Source organism: Gavia stellata, chromosome 2 (genome assembly GCF_030936135.1).
Source record: "Gavia stellata isolate bGavSte3 chromosome 2, bGavSte3.hap2, whole genome shotgun sequence".
Taxonomy (NCBI): Eukaryota; Metazoa; Chordata; class Aves; order Gaviiformes; family Gaviidae; genus Gavia; species Gavia stellata.
In genome coordinates this window covers 20,861,958-20,882,104 of record NC_082595.1, presented here as the reverse complement: position 1 = coordinate 20,882,104, position 20,147 = coordinate 20,861,958, and the positions used below count along the sequence as shown (strand labels likewise).

The window sequence follows — 20,147 nt, the reverse complement described above, 5'->3', positions numbered from 1 at the left end:
TTGCTCATGTGACTGTCCATTAGCATTCCTTGTGATTTCTGTAAGCTTCCCTTTTATGTTAGGTCAGCACATATTGTACCCCATGTGCTAATTTATTAACTTCTACAAGGCATTATGTGGCTCTGAACCAATAGTTTGGTAGTGCATATGAGCGGATCCATATATTCACTTGGTTTCTTACCCATGGTCCTACTTATTTAACCTTTGTTCCAATAGAAGAGTAGATGTGTAGGCCCTGAAATCATTTATAATATCCTTCTGTGTTAATTGGGTGATCTGTGATGACCTGAAAGTAAATATTTAGCCCAGTGGACTCTTCTCTCAAGATTAAGCATAGTAAAATACATTTTGACAATTTGTAACTTGCGTACTTTTGTGCTAAGGTGACAAATACTCATCCCTGAAAGGCTATATTGGATGTAAATGGCAAGGTTTTGGCAGTAGGGTGGCTGCAGGCATGTCTTTTGTGGGAGGAGGCCAGGGGCTGCCCTGTGCCAGACACAGCTGCTTCCAGCTGTCTTTGCAAGGGACCCATCACAGGCCACAGCTGAGCCCATCAGCCGAGTTGGTGGTGCCTCTGTGAAAACATGTTTAAGAAAAGGCAGAAAATGCTGAGAGGGAGGGAACACGGAGAGAACAAGGGAATGGAGAGGCGGAGGGAACAACAGAGGGAAAAACAGAGGGAATAACAATGTCAGAGGACTAGGAGGTGCTCTGTGATGGAACAAGTACTTCCCTGAAGGGACTGTGGCCCTCAGATAAGCCCGTGCCAGAGCAGGTACACTTCTGAAGGGACTGTGGCCCATAGAGGACCCATGCTGGAGCACAGGACAAGAGTGAGAAGGAAGGAGCAGCAGAGAGAATCTGCTGTGCACTGACCCTGACCTTCTGCACTGCTCGTTGCCTTACCGAAGGGACTGCAGCGATAACACGGGGGAAGGAGAGGTGTCTGGCGTGAAGCTGAGCCTGGGAAAGTGGGAGGAAAGGTGTTTTAATGTTTGTCTTCTTTGTCTCCCAATACCCAAAACAGTAATTAAGTATTTATATTAATTGGCAGTGATTAAATTCCCCAAGTTGAGTCTGTTTAGCCCATGATGGTAACTAGTGAGTGATTTCCCCTTCTTTATTTTGACGCATGACTTTTCTTGCTCCTGTACCTCCTGTTTTGTCCCCCATTTCACTGTGAGGGGTGGGGAGTGACCGAGTGGCTGCGTAGGTGTTTGCCTGCTAGTGGAGGCCAACCCACCACAGAGATTACACTGGTTTGGGGTAGGCGAATGAAATGGAGTAAGTGAAACTTTATCCCATGGAGTCTGTAGAGCTGTGGGTCCACTAACATCCCATCTGCAATGTCTCTTGTTAATATGAGGTTTGGCTTTAGCTGCCCATCAGCAGTGTACTCTTAGCCATCCCCCTGTTCTTTCCTCTTTTGAGACACAGACGTCCCACTCTGTTTAGTGTCTTTTGAAGTTCCCCTTTGATCCAGAAAAAGACTGAATCGAAGTAATAGGGTGCAGACAGTTATTGTGGCCTAATGCGCAACTACTGTCTGAAGGTGTGTAGCAAAGGTGAATGAGTCACATTGGATGTGCCCAAGACTCTCATATTCAATTTTCTTTCCTCTCCTGCTCCCAGCAAGGCTTGTATCTTGCATTCATGGAGCAGTACCACAATCTCTCCCTTGTTCTGTGTCCCCACTCCACATGACAAACGTTGTCGGTAAGCCAGATGTCCCATCCCGCAGCCAGCTGCATGTGATGGTTGAGGTCATGGACTGGGACAGAAGTGGTGGCATTAGGCTGCCTGACAGCCCAGCATCACTGCCCTTTCCTGCCTAGCACAGCTTCAGGACATGTCAGACACTGGAGAAACCTGGCCACTTATGTCACTTGCTCAGCGTTTCCTAGAAATGGACTTGCGGTGTGTACTGTAATAAATAAACTGCTACTGACCACCTACAAGACATATTTAACTGCTTGGAGGGGAAAAACTTCAGGAACCATGCATTAGGCAACCTAGGACCCGTGATGACTTGAGCCTAAACAGATGTCTCCATTGCAACTGTGTAGGCAAAGGTGCAGCCATTCTGTGTCCCAGCTGGGATTCTTATTATGGTAATTACACTAATGTGTGTAGAGACTAATCACAAGAGAGGCCTCATTGCAAGAACCTCTACTACATCTACAGGGTAGCAGATGAACTCTGTGCTGAAGAGCTTGCCCTGGACATGAGCAAGGCAGGATAAAGGAAAAAGGTGTAGCAAGGGAAGTTACCCTTAAACCTTCTCATGAGACTCTCAGTCTCTTCTCTGCTTCTTTTTCTGCATACTGCTACTGATTCAATTTCCCTGTTCAGCTGCTCTCATTTAGCACTCTTTCTCCAGCAGCCAGGTGGAAGCCGTTTAATGCAAACATTCAGTGATGTGTTGTGTAGACTTGGAGGAGGGGGAGACGAGGGGAGGTCTGGCTTACTTAAACCCCCAAGAATGTCCTAATCTTGTAAAAAATACGAGTCTCCTGTGTGCAGGCCTCTGCAAAGTTTATGGATAAACCGAGACCCATAGAGGTGCCTCTGTGTCAAAGTTGAACTGTTTGCGTGTGGCTCTATTTATTGTCCCAAAGTAGAAGGAAAATAGCCCACTTCTAATTAATGAGGAAAATGCTACATGTACATTTACTTTGGCTTGGCTAAAAAGCTGTTTAAATTTCATTTAGCTAAATAAATATTGCTCTGTATGTCAAATTTAAACCTATTTAAACCTGACTTATTGGTTTAGCTTGCACCTGTAACCAATATAACTTGCGTGAAATCCATGTGAAAGTGCCCACACAGGGATTTGTGCTGGCTTGACATTTTAATATTAGTTAAACTGCCGTAACTTGTAGGTGTGGACCTCCCCTTAGTAGCCTCCAGCAGTAAAAGTGATGTCTTTTGGTTTTACTAATGACAGTAGCCAACATTTAAAACTTGACTGCACTCTGCCCACTCTGTTCACACCATTTGGTACTTTTGCATAAGACCACAAGTTTGCTGGCAGGGTATCCTGTTTTTTTAAAAAACTAATGTATTACACCTGACCACATCTATCTCAGAGCTCACAGCCTACCTTCTTGTTTTAAATACATCTATCAAGACAGTCCACAATAGTGCCAGTTCAAGATTTCCAAAATCTTGAACATAAAATGCAATTACACTGCACAAGAGTACTAAGGAAAGCCATCTGCTCGAAGTAACTGTCTGTGTGCATGTGGCTGTCAGGGTGATGGCAAGACTTGGAAGGGACTCTATGTTTTGTAATTCAGCCCATCTAACCTCTGGGCACATCATTGAAAATGTTTTTGCTTTCCCTCTAAGTGGGACATGCGCATCCCGTAGTGGTAACTTTTCATTAAATAAAGCATGACATGCCTGATACCATGACTTGGTTCATAGGAATATTATGGTTCTATCTATTACCTAAATGAAGGGGGTCCTTTAGACAAAGCCATAGGCTTTGAGGGAATGCTAAGGTCTATATTGATTGTGTTCCTACTGCTGTAGCCTTCACCCATTCCTGACTATTGCCCTGAAATCCCTTCCCAGCATGTGGCGGGTTACCATCAAGACTTGCAGTGGAGTCTGTCATTTCAAGTGTCTTGATTAAGAAATGAGAATGGGTAGCTGCAGAGGATTGTGTGCCTCCCGTGTCCTTAATAGCCTCTGTTAACCACAGTAAACCCAACAGGATGTATAATTCCATTATAAGGCAAAAATTTATTTTTTTAGCTTGATTACAGTATGCAATCATTCACTAACTGTGTGATCTCATTGAGTGAGCTCTGTTTTTCTTATCCAGCTTTCCTGAATCCTCCTGAAACAGCTGGATGGCAATGAGATGTTTCAGAGTTATGCTGGGAAGCACCTGGGGGCAGAGATTCTCTAGGTTATCTTTATTTGGAAGTCTAACTGCATCTTTGGCAATCTATTTTTTAATAGTAACCACTTATTTCAAAAGTTTTTAATCCTTTACATGTAGAAAAGCTCTGCTATGATTTTATTTTCTTTTTTCTTTTCATGCTTCTCTTACATTGAACCATTGACTATCAGAATATATTTTATTTAATTTATGTAGATGAAATTTATAGTTGTATTTTACTCCTCCATCTCTAGAGGTGGTGGTGTGGTTGGATACCATTGTGGCATGATGTAGACAAGACATTTATCGTTCTAGTAGAATAGCAGTTCTTAATCACACAAATAATGATGTAATGGTTGTGGTTGTTGGAGTTTGCAGTCAAGAGGTGTGGTATCAGGTTTTGGCTCAGTTGTGGATATGTGGCTTAACCCCAGTCAGCCAGTTCTTCCTCCAGTGGAAATGTTTTATTCTTCTTTTAGAAGCATTAGGAGAATAAAACCCTTTAGCAGTCAGATAGGCTGTTTGGGGGGATGGTACCATAACATCAGGATCTAGGTATCTACTAGTTAAGTAGTTGTCATATAACTAAAAAAAAATCCTGCAATTTTACACGGAGCATTGCTTGTTAATTACTATATGGCTGCCTTTATACTGTTGCCAACAGAAGACAGAGATGATACTCTCCTATGCTATATATTATGGAGGATGGTAATACTAACAAAACTAAAAAGCCAGATCAAATATCTTCCCCTCCTGTATTTCATGCTCAGCAATTTTCAAGGGATAGGCAGAAAATGCAATAGCTTTTCTCAAGTCTATTTTTTGAAGAGCTGACTAAAAATATTTTAAAATAAAGAATGTAAAATTTATTTTGGTTTTCTCCTCTTGAAAAAAAAAACCTAAGTCAGACGAAGTTGTAAGAGCTAGAGAGCTGGCTTTGTGAAAAATCAAGCCAGTAATTTAAGCACTTAAAGAAGGATTTTAGGATGGTCAAAAAGGACAAAACATGCCCAAAGTGGGATTCTAGCAAAAGTTAGGTGCCAAAGTACAAAGTTGTGATCTTGAAAAACACTGCTCAGCTGCTGGCTAACTCTCAAAGCAAGTAAACCAAGCAAATGCTCTACTGACTTTTTTTCACTTTAAGTACATAAACAGTCTTGGGAAGAAAGACTGAACCTAGGGTAATCCTGGCTCATGTGTGGCCTGACCAGCAGGTTAGAGAGTCGCATATCTCCCTGTATTCTCTTTTCTCTCTGGTCCACTCCAGACAACTTTGGTTTTTTGCATGATGGCACAGCTCTAGCAGGAAGGGTTGAGGCTGGCCAGCCGAGCCCCAGAGCTAACTGTTAGGATGCCTTCTGCTACAATGCCAAGCGTGGGTTCAAAGCCAAGGACCACTGTGTACCCACCTTCCCCTTTTTCTTAGATGAGTGCTCTGTCTCTTACTGCTGTGTGAAAGGAATAGTTTTCCCCCGATTCATTGTGAATAGGAGCTCTGCAAAATTCCTGGAAAAACAGACGTGTGTTCCTTCAAGAAGGGGTTCTGCACCACCAAGAGGAAGATGCTTTCTTCTCGCTAGGAGGAGGACACTGGCGGGGCCAGGCTGAATGCTTGCACCTCTCTGCTAATGTTTCCTGTTGGCTGACCTGGGCTGCATGCATGCACTGACTTGTAGAAACTCCCTGCTCAGTGAGCTGTGCTTATTTTGTGCAGGGTCCTTGTCTCAGCTTCAGGGAAAAGTGTCTCATGTCTAAATCCTTTGTTGGATGGGGCAAGAAAGAACGTGGCTGTAGACACCCATTTAAAACTAATAGTATCTTTGGCTGAATGGTACATTTTGAAGGTCTTCCAAGCAAAACACCCCTACATTCTCAGAGCAGCCTGAGCCCTACTGGACTCTGAAGCTGGGTCTATTGAGAATTATCCAGTGTGGGACACTTTTCCAGGTGCTGGGATGCAATACGCTCTGCTGCTAGAGGGTCCCTGACCAGTTAGTAGTCCTCTAAGTGGATCTGAGGTGCAGGTGAGAGTTAGCATAGGCCAGCAATGGGCAGTTTTCACATGCCAACTCTGTCTGGGAGGTTGAGAGACTTTACTGGCATAGATACAGGCCAACCTCTGCTAGTTGGCCTCGGCACCTGGGAGCCAGTCTGGTCATGGTCAGTTCGGTAGTGCAGACCTAGCCTGAACAAGCAGCTTTTTCTTCTCTTTCTGGGAAGCAGGAGTTGTGTCAGGATACGTTGGCCTTGCCTTTTGCTGAGGAAGGAGCACGCCTGCCCATGCTGTGGCTGTGAGCTGGCTGGCTGAGGTGGCACCAGCAGGGCCAGCAAAGCTGCCACTGCCTGGTGTCCCTTGGGTGGCTGGACCACGGTGACGTCTGCAGGACTGCAAGCTGGCAGAGACCTAGCTCAGAGCACTCTGTGCTCGTAACGGTGGCATTTGGGAGGAGGTCAGGGTGGGTTAGTAAAAAGGGTGAAGGATGCCAGTCCTACCAGGACTGAATTTGCAGTACAAATCTGTGATATGATAGGTTGGAAAAACTTGGTATTTGTGGGTGAATTAAAACAGGTCTATAGTTCATCAGTGCTTTGCATGACCAACATTAAAAAGTCATGTTATGTGCAACAACTTCCAAAAAGAAATTTCCCAAATCCCTGCATTGTTTCTCTTCAAGGACTGTTTTAGCTCTACTCTTGGCTTTTTTTCTAGACAAGTTGCTGGATGTACTTTGTTATTGTTTGTTACAATTCAAGCAGTAGTGGGGCTTAGTCACAGATAAACAATAAAATACTGATTTCTTCTCTTCTTTAAATATAACCTGTAAAATTATTTCTGAAAACTTGTAACAGAGTATTTTGTGCGTCTTTCAGGTAAATGGATATTTGATAATTAAATGCATAGTAGATGTATGGTACAATCTAGAAGTTTCTGAATGTGTTCAGCTTTCTGTGAGTGTTCAGCTACTGTGGGAAGTTAAAAAAGCTGGAGGGACTGATCTTAAGGTTCTTTGAAAAATCACCTCCTAGTTTAATGTTTGCTTTGAACTTCATTAAACGTTTTATGCGGTCACTGCCAATTAAGACCATTAGCATTACCATGAACCAGTAACCTTAGGGAAAAAAAATAGTTATGCTTAAAAATATAAAAGCAGGGTTATTAACAAAAAGTGACTTATCAAGTGTAAATAAAATGACCTGAACAAAATGTGCGTCATTGTACATGCGTGCCCTCATTTACCATCTGGTTTCTGGTTTATGATCCTTGCTATGGATTTATTTTGTGCTAGTGGACAAACAATTGGACAACACTTAAAAACACAAGCTGGAACGTAGGGAAAGCTTACGGCAGTCTTTCACGTGCTTTGTATCGTGTGGGGAAAAAACAGTTTATGGAAAAGATGTGTTGAACTGTAAACATTGCATCCTGATAAGTGTTCCATATAGTCATATAATTTTGGTTTCTTTTACTTTCTTCAGATTTTCCTTGAAGTCCAGCTAAGAATGCAACCAACCATAAAGTGAAAAAGCTGTGCAGCTGAAGAAGTATCCTTCTACTTGGTGAAAATGTCTCTTATTTTTTGACAACTATTAAAGGACAATGGAGTCAAACACACTTGGGAAGGCTGCATCGTTAGATGAGCTTTTGAATGCTTGTATTGAAATGTTTGGTATGCTTTTTCAATATTTTACTTTGCTGTTCTTGAAATTCGTCTTATAATATCACCCCTGCTGTTCTCTGATTTAGCTAGTCTTTCCCTTGGCAAACAGTATTTCTGTTCTGTAAAAGTTTCCGTGTTCCATTTTGGCCCAGAAGCACACAGGCCAGAATTTTAATCACATGCATACTGTATTAAATTTTCTTAATACAGATAATGCACAATGGTGGGTATAGTGGTTTTTAAAATGCTGGCCTTCACCAAGAGAAGTGTTTAGTTCAATTATTCAAGGAGTTATTTCTGGCATTGATCTTTGTCTTGAGTGGTTACACAGCTGCATTTCTGACCAGTCATTTTTTGAAGTTTTCCAAATCATCGTGCAATAATTGGCAAGAATATGACTTAAGGCTCATGTAATCTTTTTACTCTTATTAAAATGTGATGTACCAGGTTTGAGGGAAAGAAGTGATGAAATGGACCTTGATCCATAACACCATTAATCATGACATATGTCACATTGCAGTCAGATGAGTTCATGGATGGGCTTAAATGCTTTGAAGTGGGGCCTTAATTCACAAAACTACATTTAGAGTCTCTTGAAATGCAGGACAGCTTTTGATTGGAATGAGGTGTTGATTTTTTTTTCTCTTGTGGAGAGAAACAAGTAACTAAAGGTGAGAGAGAGGAAATAATTAAGGGGCAGATCTTGCTACTGAGTGTAGCGCATCCCCATATATCCATGTTTGTAGACCACTGTCAAACGTGTTGTTCTAAATACCTAATGAGAGGTAGCAGAGCCCATATACTTCTTGTCTGTTGGAAATCATGCCTCTCTTCCTTGTATACACACTGTCTTGACAAGTGTAGCCCATGTGTGGTTCCCATTTCATACATGCATATCAACCAGTCTTTTAAAAGAGTGACAGACAGAAAATAATCTAAGATTGCAGATGCTGAGGAACACTGATGATCAGCCAGCATGCTAGGGAATAACTCTTTCTGTAGTTTCAGTGGCTATGTTGCAAAGACCCAACAATGTACAGCAGCTGCAGAAGAGACCCTCGGCATGGATGTGAGGTGTTGCTTTGAAATTTAATTCCTTGAGGCAGATCCCTTTTTTAACAATGTAATTCTTAGCATGAAGCTATAAAGCTGCAACAAAAGAAATAGTGTAAGTGTCTGTAAATAAATCATCTCCCTGCCCTTTTGGTGGACTAGTTTTGGATTTGTTCTTTGGATTACTGGCAGTGTCTTTGTATAACATTTAGCATAGTGCTGTCCATACCCTGTTTTTCTAGCTATGGCCTGTTATCTACACTGATTATTTTTTTACCTACCACTACAATCTAGCAGTAGTTATCAATAAAGGAGCATTTGTGTTCTTTGGTTTTGTTTCCTGCCTATTTCATAGATAATGACCCAACATTTCTACTTTTGATACTTTCTCTCTGATTCCACTTGAAGAATAAAAGCTTCTCTCTGTTCATGAATAACATGGTTAACTCACTTGTTTCTCTTTTGCAGATGACAAAGGAAATCGGTGCTCCAGCCATTTGCCAAGAACATTTCTTTTAATGCACCGGTGGTATCTGTCTTCCACAGAGCTGGCTGGCAAGCTTCTGTCCACATATCCTTTCAGGAAGACTTGCAAATTGACATTACAATGTCAACAGCAGAGTATTTCTGTGACTGCATGTAAAAATGTGTCAATTAATTAGTGACAAACAAGTTTTAGGGGTGAGATTTTTTCAGCCTAAAAGGTGGAAGTCTGTGAGCTTCTTTCTGCTGTTGGTTGTGGACTTCTTCTATGTACAAGTTTGCTGAGGCGTACTTTGAATTAACTTTGAATAAGTGGAAATATATTGCCAAGATAAATTTTCAAATGTGTAATGGCCAGCTGGCCTTGGACTAGTATGAACTTTCAGTGGTAGCTAAGCACCTACATGTCATTTATACCTCTTAAAGTCTTCAGTAATCAGAAGTATTACCGTATTTGGTTAACCAGAGCTGGCAAGAAACAGTTCAGCAGAATATTCAGAATAGTATAATAGAGGCATTTTTGCTAGGGCAAAAAACAAAGTTGCAGCCAGGAAATGGTCTGTGTCCCCTAAGATGCTGTGAAATTGAATGAAATATCAAACATACTGTGGTTATCTCTAGAAGAAAAGTTTTATATTGTTTTTTTATTCAGCTGGTCTAGTGTCAAAGTCTTCTGTGGATAAAAACAGCGTTACGTAATCAAGGCACACAAAGCTTTCTTTAACTAGCTTACATATAGAGATGCCAACGGGGAGAACTGCAATGAATTCAGATTAAAAATATGCTGTTTCATGAGGTAAGCATGCTTCCGGTCCTCTAGCATTTTGTTTTTATGCTTCTGTGAATACTATCAATGTAATTTCTTTTTTAAAGATTAAAACTAAACCATGAAAATATAAAGCTTTTCTTTTTTTTTTTTTTAACTTGATCTCAAGTCCATAGTGGAGAGTGAATTTCTGTGCTTTGAAAACAATTGTTTACATTGAGCCATCCAGCCTTTAAGACACTTAACTGTATTGACCTAAAAAGCTGATTGAAAACTTGTGCTGATTTACCTGGTGTTTGAGTGTGACATCTCTTAGAGGGAGACTAGTTCAGTGCCACACAGAGGAGAGACACATTTTACTTCAAGATATTATCTAGTGTGGTAGAGAAAGATTGTCTTTGGGCTGTCAGCTTCAGTTCACGCAATCCCTACATAATTTATGATGACAGGAGTGTGTTAGTGATGCCAAAGCTATTACAGGTTAGGTTGAGTATGTTCTGATCCTTGCGCCGACTGTCTCTGACCTTGTTTCTATGGGAAGGCTTTCGTGTGTTAGGCTGTGCTTGTATAGGAACATGTCTCTGTAAAAGAGAAAGCATGGATTTTTAAGCTAACATGATATATAACCTGCTTCCCTCAAACAGATGCTTTTTATTTCTTCCTCTGGACTAAGTTGTATCACTGTGAAGAAGGGGAGGGAGGTATTGAAAGCAGGACTGATAAAGCCTTTTCCATACCCCCTGAAATAGCAGAGGAGACACCTCATTTACATGGTTATCATGGTAGAACTGCCACTCAAATTCACATTTTCATTTTCATTGAAAAATCTTTTCTGAGCAAATAAAGTGTCTCACTTAGACAAGGGATAAATGCAAGGGTCATTTGGGTGTCCTGGCAGCGTGAGTCAGGACACATGTGTGTGCCTTTTGCGTGTGTCACCTGAGGCAATCAGTTGAATTTCTCATTTCAATAGAATGCTGCTGTGTTGTGCTATGGTGAGTTAACCAAAGGAAGTTATATGATAAAGTGGCTTTTGCCATTTCAGTGTCACAGATAATCACAGCAGCAACAAGTTGGGGTAGTCCACCCTCTCTGCCCAAAAGCCATTGGGTCTGAAATACTTAGAAGTCCTATTGAATAAAATATGAGTATATATAAGCAGCCACTGAATGTTACACCTGAATGCTTGGGCATCTCTGAACCGCTGTCTGTGGATTTCAGATACTGGATTTTGGAATTTCCTGCGGAGTTTAACTTGGATCTTGGGCTGATTCGTTTGACTGAAGAGTTTCGAGAAGTAGCCAGCCAGCTTGGATATGAGGACCACATCCATCTCATTGATATCTCCAGCGTGTAAGGATGTTATGAGCTTCAACATCTTTCTCTCTGATTCCGTAACAGCAGAATTCTAGTTCTGTGCAAAATATAAAAATATTAAGGGCCATCTTGGTCTCGAGAGCAAAAAAGTGGTTACAAAAATACTATATTGTCTTCTAAATTTGAAGTTACTAAAAATTTGAAATTCTAGTTGTAGTGTCACAATAAAGAGAAGATTCTTATCTGTATCTAAGTTTTTAATATAAATGGGAAAGAAATAATTTTCCTGACAAAGCTATTGCCAATTAAGTGATTAATATTACTTTTTTCCTATAATTTTTTATACAGAATGACAAGCAACACAGTGACTGGCATGTTGTGCAAATGTTGCATTTTCTAAGGGAAGCTTTTTTGTTCTCTCATCAGTAACCTGTTATTTTTTTCTAATGGCTTTCTTTGTACTTCTTTTCTATGATTTAACTGGAAAATCTTTAGCATTCACATTTGTAGTTTTATTGCATCAAAATGATTACACTAGTGTTTCCTTGACACGCTGAAATGAAAGTTCCCTTTTAAACATCACCAGACAGGCTGTTGTATCTCACCTGATATTGTAGCTTTTATTTTAAAACATGGTGTATGCATAGTAATTTTTTATTATTTAAAAATGGCATAACAACCTGGAAGGACAGCACTACTAATCTCAATGAAGGTTGCAAGACTTCCTGCAAGAACGGTACCAGTGAAATGACCTGAACATGGCCTCTTAAATCTTCATTTTAAAATATTGTTAGCAACCTGTTTCTGCTCTCTGAAGTGCTTTTACTGTATATGGGTAGGAATTATTCCATTGCTTGCAAGCAAATTATTTGACTTTTGTGCACCGACTTCTTACTGTTTTGTTAACTGTTTGACTGACTCTTTCTGTTGTTCCGTTATTTCATGGACCTGTGGTCTTACAGAATAAAAATTATTCCTTGATGTTACTCAAGTCTTTTTTTATTCTGTATCAGAATTTGGTGTGACCTGTTCTTCTTGTATTTCCAAAGCATTTTTTAATTATGGCTTCCTGTATCATAGAGAAGAGTATGTTGTCCTTTTGTTCTGATAGAAACCTGCTATTATTTATCATTTGCAGTAGCACCTCCAAAACTCTTATCTTCTCTTATGCACCTGAATGGGTCTTACTCTGAGTATTTGTTATATGCTGGATGTCACAAATCAGAAAGCTCATGGTCTGTCTCTTGGTAATTTTATACTATGTGTGCAAACTGTGGGCAACGCTCACATACACCCAAACAGAATTGAGAGTTATACCTATTTTTCTGTTTCAGTCCTTCCTATGACTGGATGAGAAGAGTTACACAGAGGAAGAGGATTTCCAAGAAAGGAAAAGCCTGCCTGCTGTTTGACCATCTGGAGCCCATTGAACTAGCTGAACATCTCACTTTTCTGGAACATAAATCTTTTAGGAGAATTTCTGTAAGAAGCCTACAACTTTGTCACTTGCAAATAGGAGCCTGTCCTTAAAAGAGTGTTCACATGGTTTAGCATTTATGACTTTTTTCCCTCGACATTTCAGCGTAGTAAATCTTTATAATCCTTCATATGATGTACATAGCCATGGCTGCACCAACACTTCCTTGATCTTTTTCATGACTGATGCTTTTAATGACAGAAGTTAATTTTGTGGAGAAATTCTGGGCAAAAATTACTGCTAAAAGCTACTGCAGCCATGTGTTGCAGCAACTGATTGAACTAATATTATTGTTCAAAATCTTCAGGTGATTTTTTATTCCCTCTGAAGAAAATAGTTAATTACTTTTCAGGAAACATAACAGTCTTTGCAATAAATAATTTTTGAGGAGACTGAAATATATATAGTCCTTCTATAGACTCCGTTCACTCCCAACCACTTCTTCAGAAACTGTCCTTTCATTTGCCAACATAGGATCAGAAGATAATTCAGGGATCTCAGGAGGCCTCTAGGCCAACCCCCTACCCAAAGCAGAGTCAGGTCTGAGGTAGATCATGTTCCTCAAGGATTTAGCCAGTTGGGTCTTGAAAACCTGCAAGAACAGAGACTGCACAACTTCTCTTTCCTCCTTCTCCCATATTGGCAGTAAGGAAAATTCAGCTACAGTTGCTTCTTTTCACACAGGACTGGACACGAACAAGAGGCAAAAATGGATGAAAATGAAAGTAAAAGCTAAAGCAAAACAAATGAGTAACCCAAATGCCAAAAGAAATGCTGTTTTCTGCTGGCAAATATCCATATGAAAAGGTCACATGATGCCACTGTATCTGGTGGCACATGGAAGCAGTAAGTTCTCAAGATGACAAGTGCTCTTCACAAAAAAATGATACTTTTTTAAAAGTATTTAGGAGCATGAAAGAAATCAAACTCCAAAACTAAGAAAAATATGTGAGGTTTTTTTGTTTCTTTCAAGAAAGGAAGGAAAAAGAGATCAATGATAAGCTGAGACCAGTCTAAATAGAATCACTTTTGACATCATTTAATAACATTCAAAGGTTTATTACTTTAGATTTCAAGTCATGGGAAAACACCCTACCGTGATCTGTGCAATGCTAACCTCAAAGAAGGAGGGAGGGATGAGAAAAAAGGCATGCATTTCTAACTAGATTTAAGATATATTTTAATTCCTTTGGGAATTCCAGAAAGAAAACTCAGACCTCCAATGAATTTCCTTTTTTCCTTGTTGTTTCTAATTTGTCTGTTAATTCTTCAGCTTGAATTTTGCTGTCATCTCAGATGTTTCTCTGCAACCAATGAGTTAATTAATCTTGTACTACTTGTTATCTCAAACTATGTAATTGTAGAAGATTAGTCTGAATCCTGTCTTTGGTTTTACCTATTTAAAAAAAATATGGGGGAGAAGGAAGGGCAGTGTTAACTATAACAGAAAACATTTAAAAGTATCTGAACGCTGAAATACTGTTTATCTGCAGCTCTGACATGAGCATCTGCTGTGTAAGAGTATATGCCATCATATGGTCTTCTAGCAGGCAATTTTTGATCAGCTAAGATCAAGAAACCCATGTTGGCTGGCATTGTAAGCAGCTCCCCACACAAGCTAAAGTTATGTCATAAGCTTCTGAAAATCTCTCTTTAAGGGACAGCTGAAAAATGTTTTCCAAACATTTAGGGAAATCTAATTCTTGCGAGCTGTAGCTCTCCCATGTAGAATCATGTCCATGAACACACAGGGATTGAATAATAACATCAAAAGGAGCAAGATTTATCAGAAGCAGATCCTTGTGTGACAGAATTTTTTTTTACATAGGAGGAAAAAAATGGGTGCACAGTTAGCTTCTTGGGGTGCAGTTCAATCTCCTGTGAAGACTGACAGAGCTCCTATTCATTTCAGTGGGGCCAAGATTTCCCTCTTTACATCAACAATACAGTTGGTCAGGATATTGGAGTAGGATGAAAGCTCTTATTTATATGCTTCTTGCTTGTAGCACTAGATAATTTCTACAGAGTATCATGCCATGTGTATGTCAAGTAAAACTACACAGAATAAAACGTTGTAACTGTTGAGTAAATTATGGGAAAGATAATTCCATGGAAGTAGTAATCATGCTCGTCATGCAGGCTCCTGTATTACCTGACACACAAACACTAAAGTTTTAAGTTGACATTTAAGTTTAAAAAAAAAAAAAAAACAGCAACAAAAAACTTTTAAGAAAGAACTGATGTGCAGCAGGGTCTGCTGACCCTGAGTCTTGGTCACTTTCTAAACAAGAGGAGCTTTAAAAAGAAAAAATGATCAAAGTTTCAATTTGGTTCTTAAATTGTCCACCATTTTACTGAAAATGCCTTTCCTCTGTTAGTTCACAGACTACCAAAGCTATGTGATCCATGGCTGCTTGGAGAACAATCCTACTTTGGAGAGATCTATTGCGTTATTTAATGGTATCTCCAAATGGGTCCAGCTCATGGTTCTCAGCAAACCAACACCCCAGCAAAGGGCAGAAGTAATCACAAAGTTTATCAATGTTGCACAGGTAAGTCTTGCATATGAGTCTTTTTCTTCCAGTATAAAGCAATAATATAAATAGAGAATACAGCAAACAAATGAACTGGATGCTTTTTGCTGTTTCCTCAGTGAATAGCCTGTTCAACACCACTGCAGGTTATTTGTTCACGTGTGGTATATCTGCATTTTTTAACTAGCAGACATAACTGTAAAATAATTTTTCTTTGTTGTATTCTAGTTCACAACTGTCACTATTGTGTGTTTTTTGTGGAGCTAAGCTAATTAAAAAAAGAAATGCTGAACCATTCTGTTATGTCCCCTGGTTTAGTGATTTCTGCTTTAGCAGTGATAGATTGTCTCCTTTAGCTTGTCATATGTGACGCTGGATAGCTGCCACATGTATTTCCTTGATTTTTAATTATGCATGATCAATCTCTCCTGCAGAAGCTCCTTCACCTCCAGAACTTCAACACACTGATGGCAGTTGTGGGAGGTCTAAGCCACAGCTCTATTTCTCGGCTGAAAGAAACTCATTCTCATCTGTCTTCCGAAGTCACAAAGGTATGGTGGATTCCTGAATATAGACATATTGAGCAGAACATCACCTCTTTGATAGGTTCTGCAGTGCAGGTGTCTCACCAGCACAATACTTGGATCATGGTAGGGCATCCTAAAAGGCACTTTGGTTGCATTCCTCTCAGTGGAGAAGGATCAGCTCACAGAGATCCTCTGCTTTATTGCCTGTGCCAGAGAGGAGATTAACACTGTCAACACCCTGACATGAGTTGTGCTCATTTAAAACAGATTAAGGAAATGCTGTGAATGCTTTCACAGAGTCTTGCTTCTCGTAGGACTGGAACGAAATGACAGAACTGGTCTCTTCCAATGGAAACTACTGCAACTACCGCAAGACTTTTGCTGAGTGTGTTGGCTTCAAAATTCCTATTTTAGGAGTCCATTTGAAAGACTTGATTGCTGTCCATGTCATTTTTCCTGACTGGATAGATGAGAACAAAGTTAACATAGTGAAAATGCAGCAGCTTTCCATCACCTTGAGTGAACTGGTTTCCCTGCAAACTGCTTCTCATCATTTAGAGCCTAATATGGACTTAATTAACCTGCTAACCGTAAGTATTGAGCATGTTTCAATTCACTTCTGTTATTCAGATGTTGACTGTCAATAGGAATGTCCATATCAATAGAGATAAGTGCACATTGTTATCCCAGTTTTGTAAAAGAAACAGGAACAAGTTCACATGAGGTGCAAATAGAGTCAAAGAGAGTTTCATTACTGTAGTATGTGATGGCTGGAAGCAGCAACAGAATTGTTACCAATTAATTATTTTAAGAATGGCAGAAAGAGGGCTGTATTTGTGTTAGGAGAAGTAAAAACTAAGTTCTGACTACTTAGAATTGAGACTTACGTCTCCTGCGCAAAGATCGGGTGACGTATTGACATGGACACACAAGTGAAATTCCAACTTGGGCATCAGTCTGTTCTCGCTCCCCTGTGCTTTGTGTGTGACACAGTACTCTTCCTATCCAGTAAATAAAAATGCTTTTGAATGATGTTAAACAGCCTCTGCAACCCCTGCTCTTTCCCTTTTCCTTCCCCCTTGGCAGTGGCGGCATTCGGGGAGGTTTGAAACTTGCACACACAAATTACAGATAAGGATTTGAATGTCCCATTTCAAACCAAAGGAAAGTGAGACTTCAAAAAGACTGACTAAACCATTTTTTTTAAAAAAAGCTGCAACTGAGAATCACAGAATCACAGAATGATAGGGCTTGGAAGGGACCTCTGGAGATCATCTAGTCCAACCCTGCCACCAGAGCAGGTTCACCTAGAGCAGATTGCACAGGAATGCTAAAAGGAATTAATTTTCAGTCCCCTCCTTGATATGTAGACAATGAATGTCATTTTACTAAATACTACACTTTATTTCAAAACATACTGAAGTGTGGTCCCTGAACCATCAGTCCAAATCCTGTTTCTACTGAAATGTAGTCATTTTAGCACTGATCTCAACTGCAGCAGTGTTTAACCCAGCACCACAGTTTGTTCAAGTCATGGGCAAAACCCAGTATCTTGGAATTAAAGATAGAACCTATGAAACTTGGAAAAAAAAGGCATGTTGTTTGTCATAAAACAGTTGATGTTGCAAGCAAATAAAAGTCACCCACTCACCTGAGAGTAGTCTGAAACATGTCATGTTAGGTAAAGGACTCTTAATATGTAATCATTTTATGCTGTTTCTGTTCTTGTTATTTAACTTTGCCTTTCAGATCTCTAATCCTGACTAAAAGCGTATATCTTTGCTCTCCTTAAATCAGTAGAATCGTTTTTAAAATAAACTTAGAACGAAACAAGGTCTGTGTGTAAACAGGACAAATTTGAGAATTTTTCCAGTGTTTATTTTGTTGGACAGCATGAACTTCTTGAGACCATGTTTCTCTCCAAATTTGTTTTTTCTCTTTTAGATGACAGAAGAAAATCTAGATCAAAAGCCATGGATATAATTTTACTGTCTCTAAATAGCTGTGTCCAGAACAGGCAATGCCTCAGCATTGTCCCCCACTCCTTGTGGAGGTGGGAACCAAATTCCAGTTTTTCCTCAGTCAGGTCACAGACTTGAGGTGACTCTTATTACCTAGCTCATTCTAGGTAAATGCCTTAACTGGAGGACTATTGGGCAGGAGCCTTGGATTTTTTCCTTTCATGCTTTACTTTAAAATGCTCAAAAATCTGCATATCTGGAAAGTAAGCAGAGGTTGTAGTTTGTGATGGCTGGGACTGATCAGGTACAGAGCTTTACGCTCCAGAGGCTGACAAATATGAGCCTGAGCTTGGAGCTACCAAGCTGGTGTGGATATACCTGTGGCTTCATTGTAATGAGGAATGGGAAACTTTGGGGGAGCAGCCCAGAAAGCCAACTGTATCCTGGGCTGCATCAAAAGAAACATGACCAGCAGGTCAAGGGAGGTGGTTCTCCCCCTCTATTCTGCTCTCGTGAGACCCCACCTGGAGTACTGCATTCAGCAATGGGGCCCCCAACATAAGAAGGACATGGACCTGTTGGAGCGAGTCCAGAGGAGGGTCACGAAGATCAGAGGTCTGGAGCATCTCTCCTATGAAGACAGGCTGAGAGAATTGGGGTTGTTCAGCCTGGAGAAGAGAAGGCTCCAGGGATACCTTATAGCAGCCTTCCAGTACATGAAGGGGGCCTACAAGAAAGCTGGAGAGGAACTTTTTACGAGGGCATGTAGTGATAGGACAAGAGATAGTGGCTTTAAACAGAAAGAGGCTAGATTTAGATTAGATATTAGGAAGAAATTATTCACCATGAGGGTGGTGAGGCACTGGAACAGATTGCCCAGAGAAGTTGTGGATGCCCCAACCCAAGCCAGGTTGGACGGGGTTTTGAGCAACCTGGTCTAGTGGAAGGTGTCCCTGCCCACAGCAGGGAGGTTGGAACTGGATGATCTTTAAAGTGCCTTCCAACCCAAACCATTCCATGATTCTATAAATAGTAAAAGCTTCTCCTGTTGCACCTTGTATGGGACTATCTGGGAACAAGTCCTAATCCTGGCTAGTGGGACATGGAAGAGAAGGGACCACGTGCTGCCCACTACAACACCCCTTTAATTTAAATATTGGACTATAAAGGCAGATATTTATTATTTTGTTTTGTCTTTGTAGAGATTGAGAGTTGCTTTCTTATCTCATGCCACTCTTTCCCTCCCTGGTCATTTCTGAAAGTTCACAGGCTTGGCTGTGAGTAGGGGGAAGTGGAACCTCAGGCTTTAGGGAACTGAGCAATAACAAACTGAGCCCAAAAGGGCAGAAATTAGACAATGTGAAGTGAGAGATGGAAGCTGAACTGCTGTTGACATTTTCATTAGCTGTTCTCTCTTTTGGGTGACAGCCTGCTTTCCAAAAGGAGCAGAAAGCTTCAGATTTTTCTAAGACCTTGCAGGTTCCTATCCACCATTGTATCAACCTGAGTTTATATAGTGTAACTGTTTTTCCTTTTTTTAAAAAATATTGTCGTTGTTTTGTTTGTTGTAAGCAAAATGATAGGGATTTTATTTATATTTTCATATTTAATTCAGTATATTTCATTTACCAGGAGAAGTAATTGAGTACATGACAGATGCTTTTTCACTTACAATGCTCTGATGTATTCATTCCTAATATAACTCACTGACTTTGGTTACAGTTGAGCCAATCTGTAAATAAATGAAGCTTCATGCTGCAGTGTTGATTCCAGATCTGATCACGGGCTACAATTAACTTGAGCTGCGTTTTACCTATTAACATGATTCTGTGGTGGTACCTTTTAGTACTGATGGAGACAGCCATGGGTGTCCTAGGTAGACAGTTGTAGGTATCCTAAAACCTTTGCAGGGTAATTCTGTCTTCATAGTAGTCACTGGAAGTGTAGTTGTGGGTCAAATACGTTTGATAGTGTGGGAGTTTTGATCTAAGATGCTCCTGGAAAGGAAAAAAAACAAATTTCTACAAAAAGTTCCTGGACCAGAATTTTGGTACATATCATAACATGAATATACTCATTTTTCTTCCAGTATGTAGGTTTTGTCCTCATCTGTACATATGAATACAATACTTTTTTTTTACAGTGGTCTCTTAAACAGTAATAATGAACTTATATAGTAGATTAAATGTTTCTGTCAATCTTTTTGGTAATAAGAAAGTTTTAAATTATCAGCTGGGGTCAGAGAAAGAGGAGAAGAAAAGCTAGGATTGCAGCCCAAAGCTGACAAGAACTGCCAAATAAAAATAGTTGATCTTGCTATGTGCAAATGGTCTTTTAGCAAATTTAGCCTCCTTTGCTGCCAAAGTCATCCTCAGTTTTCAGAGCCTGAAGAAATAACTATTCTATTTATTGATAGGTCTTCCGTCTCTAATGTAAACTATAAAATTTATTCTCATCTTTAAACTTAGAGAAACT

At 40.0% G+C, this 20,147-nt stretch overlaps 1 protein-coding gene across 1 annotated transcript in view; it reads left to right on the top strand.

Moving 5' to 3' along the window:
* Positions 1–20,147, top strand: part of RASGRP3 (RAS guanyl releasing protein 3) — a 52,370-nt gene that overhangs the window by 12,789 nt on the left and 19,434 nt on the right. Inside the window, exons 2-9 of the mRNA XM_059828990.1 lie at positions 7,373–7,563; positions 9,076–9,178; positions 9,824–9,886; positions 11,078–11,209; positions 12,508–12,655; positions 15,029–15,202; positions 15,619–15,735; positions 16,026–16,301. Of these exons, the coding sequence (XP_059684973.1) occupies positions 7,494–7,563; positions 9,076–9,178; positions 9,824–9,886; positions 11,078–11,209; positions 12,508–12,655; positions 15,029–15,202; positions 15,619–15,735; positions 16,026–16,301 (1,083 nt within the window). The 5' untranslated portion in view covers positions 7,373–7,493. The remainder of the gene's footprint in view (positions 1–7,372; positions 7,564–9,075; positions 9,179–9,823; positions 9,887–11,077; positions 11,210–12,507; positions 12,656–15,028; positions 15,203–15,618; positions 15,736–16,025; positions 16,302–20,147) is intronic.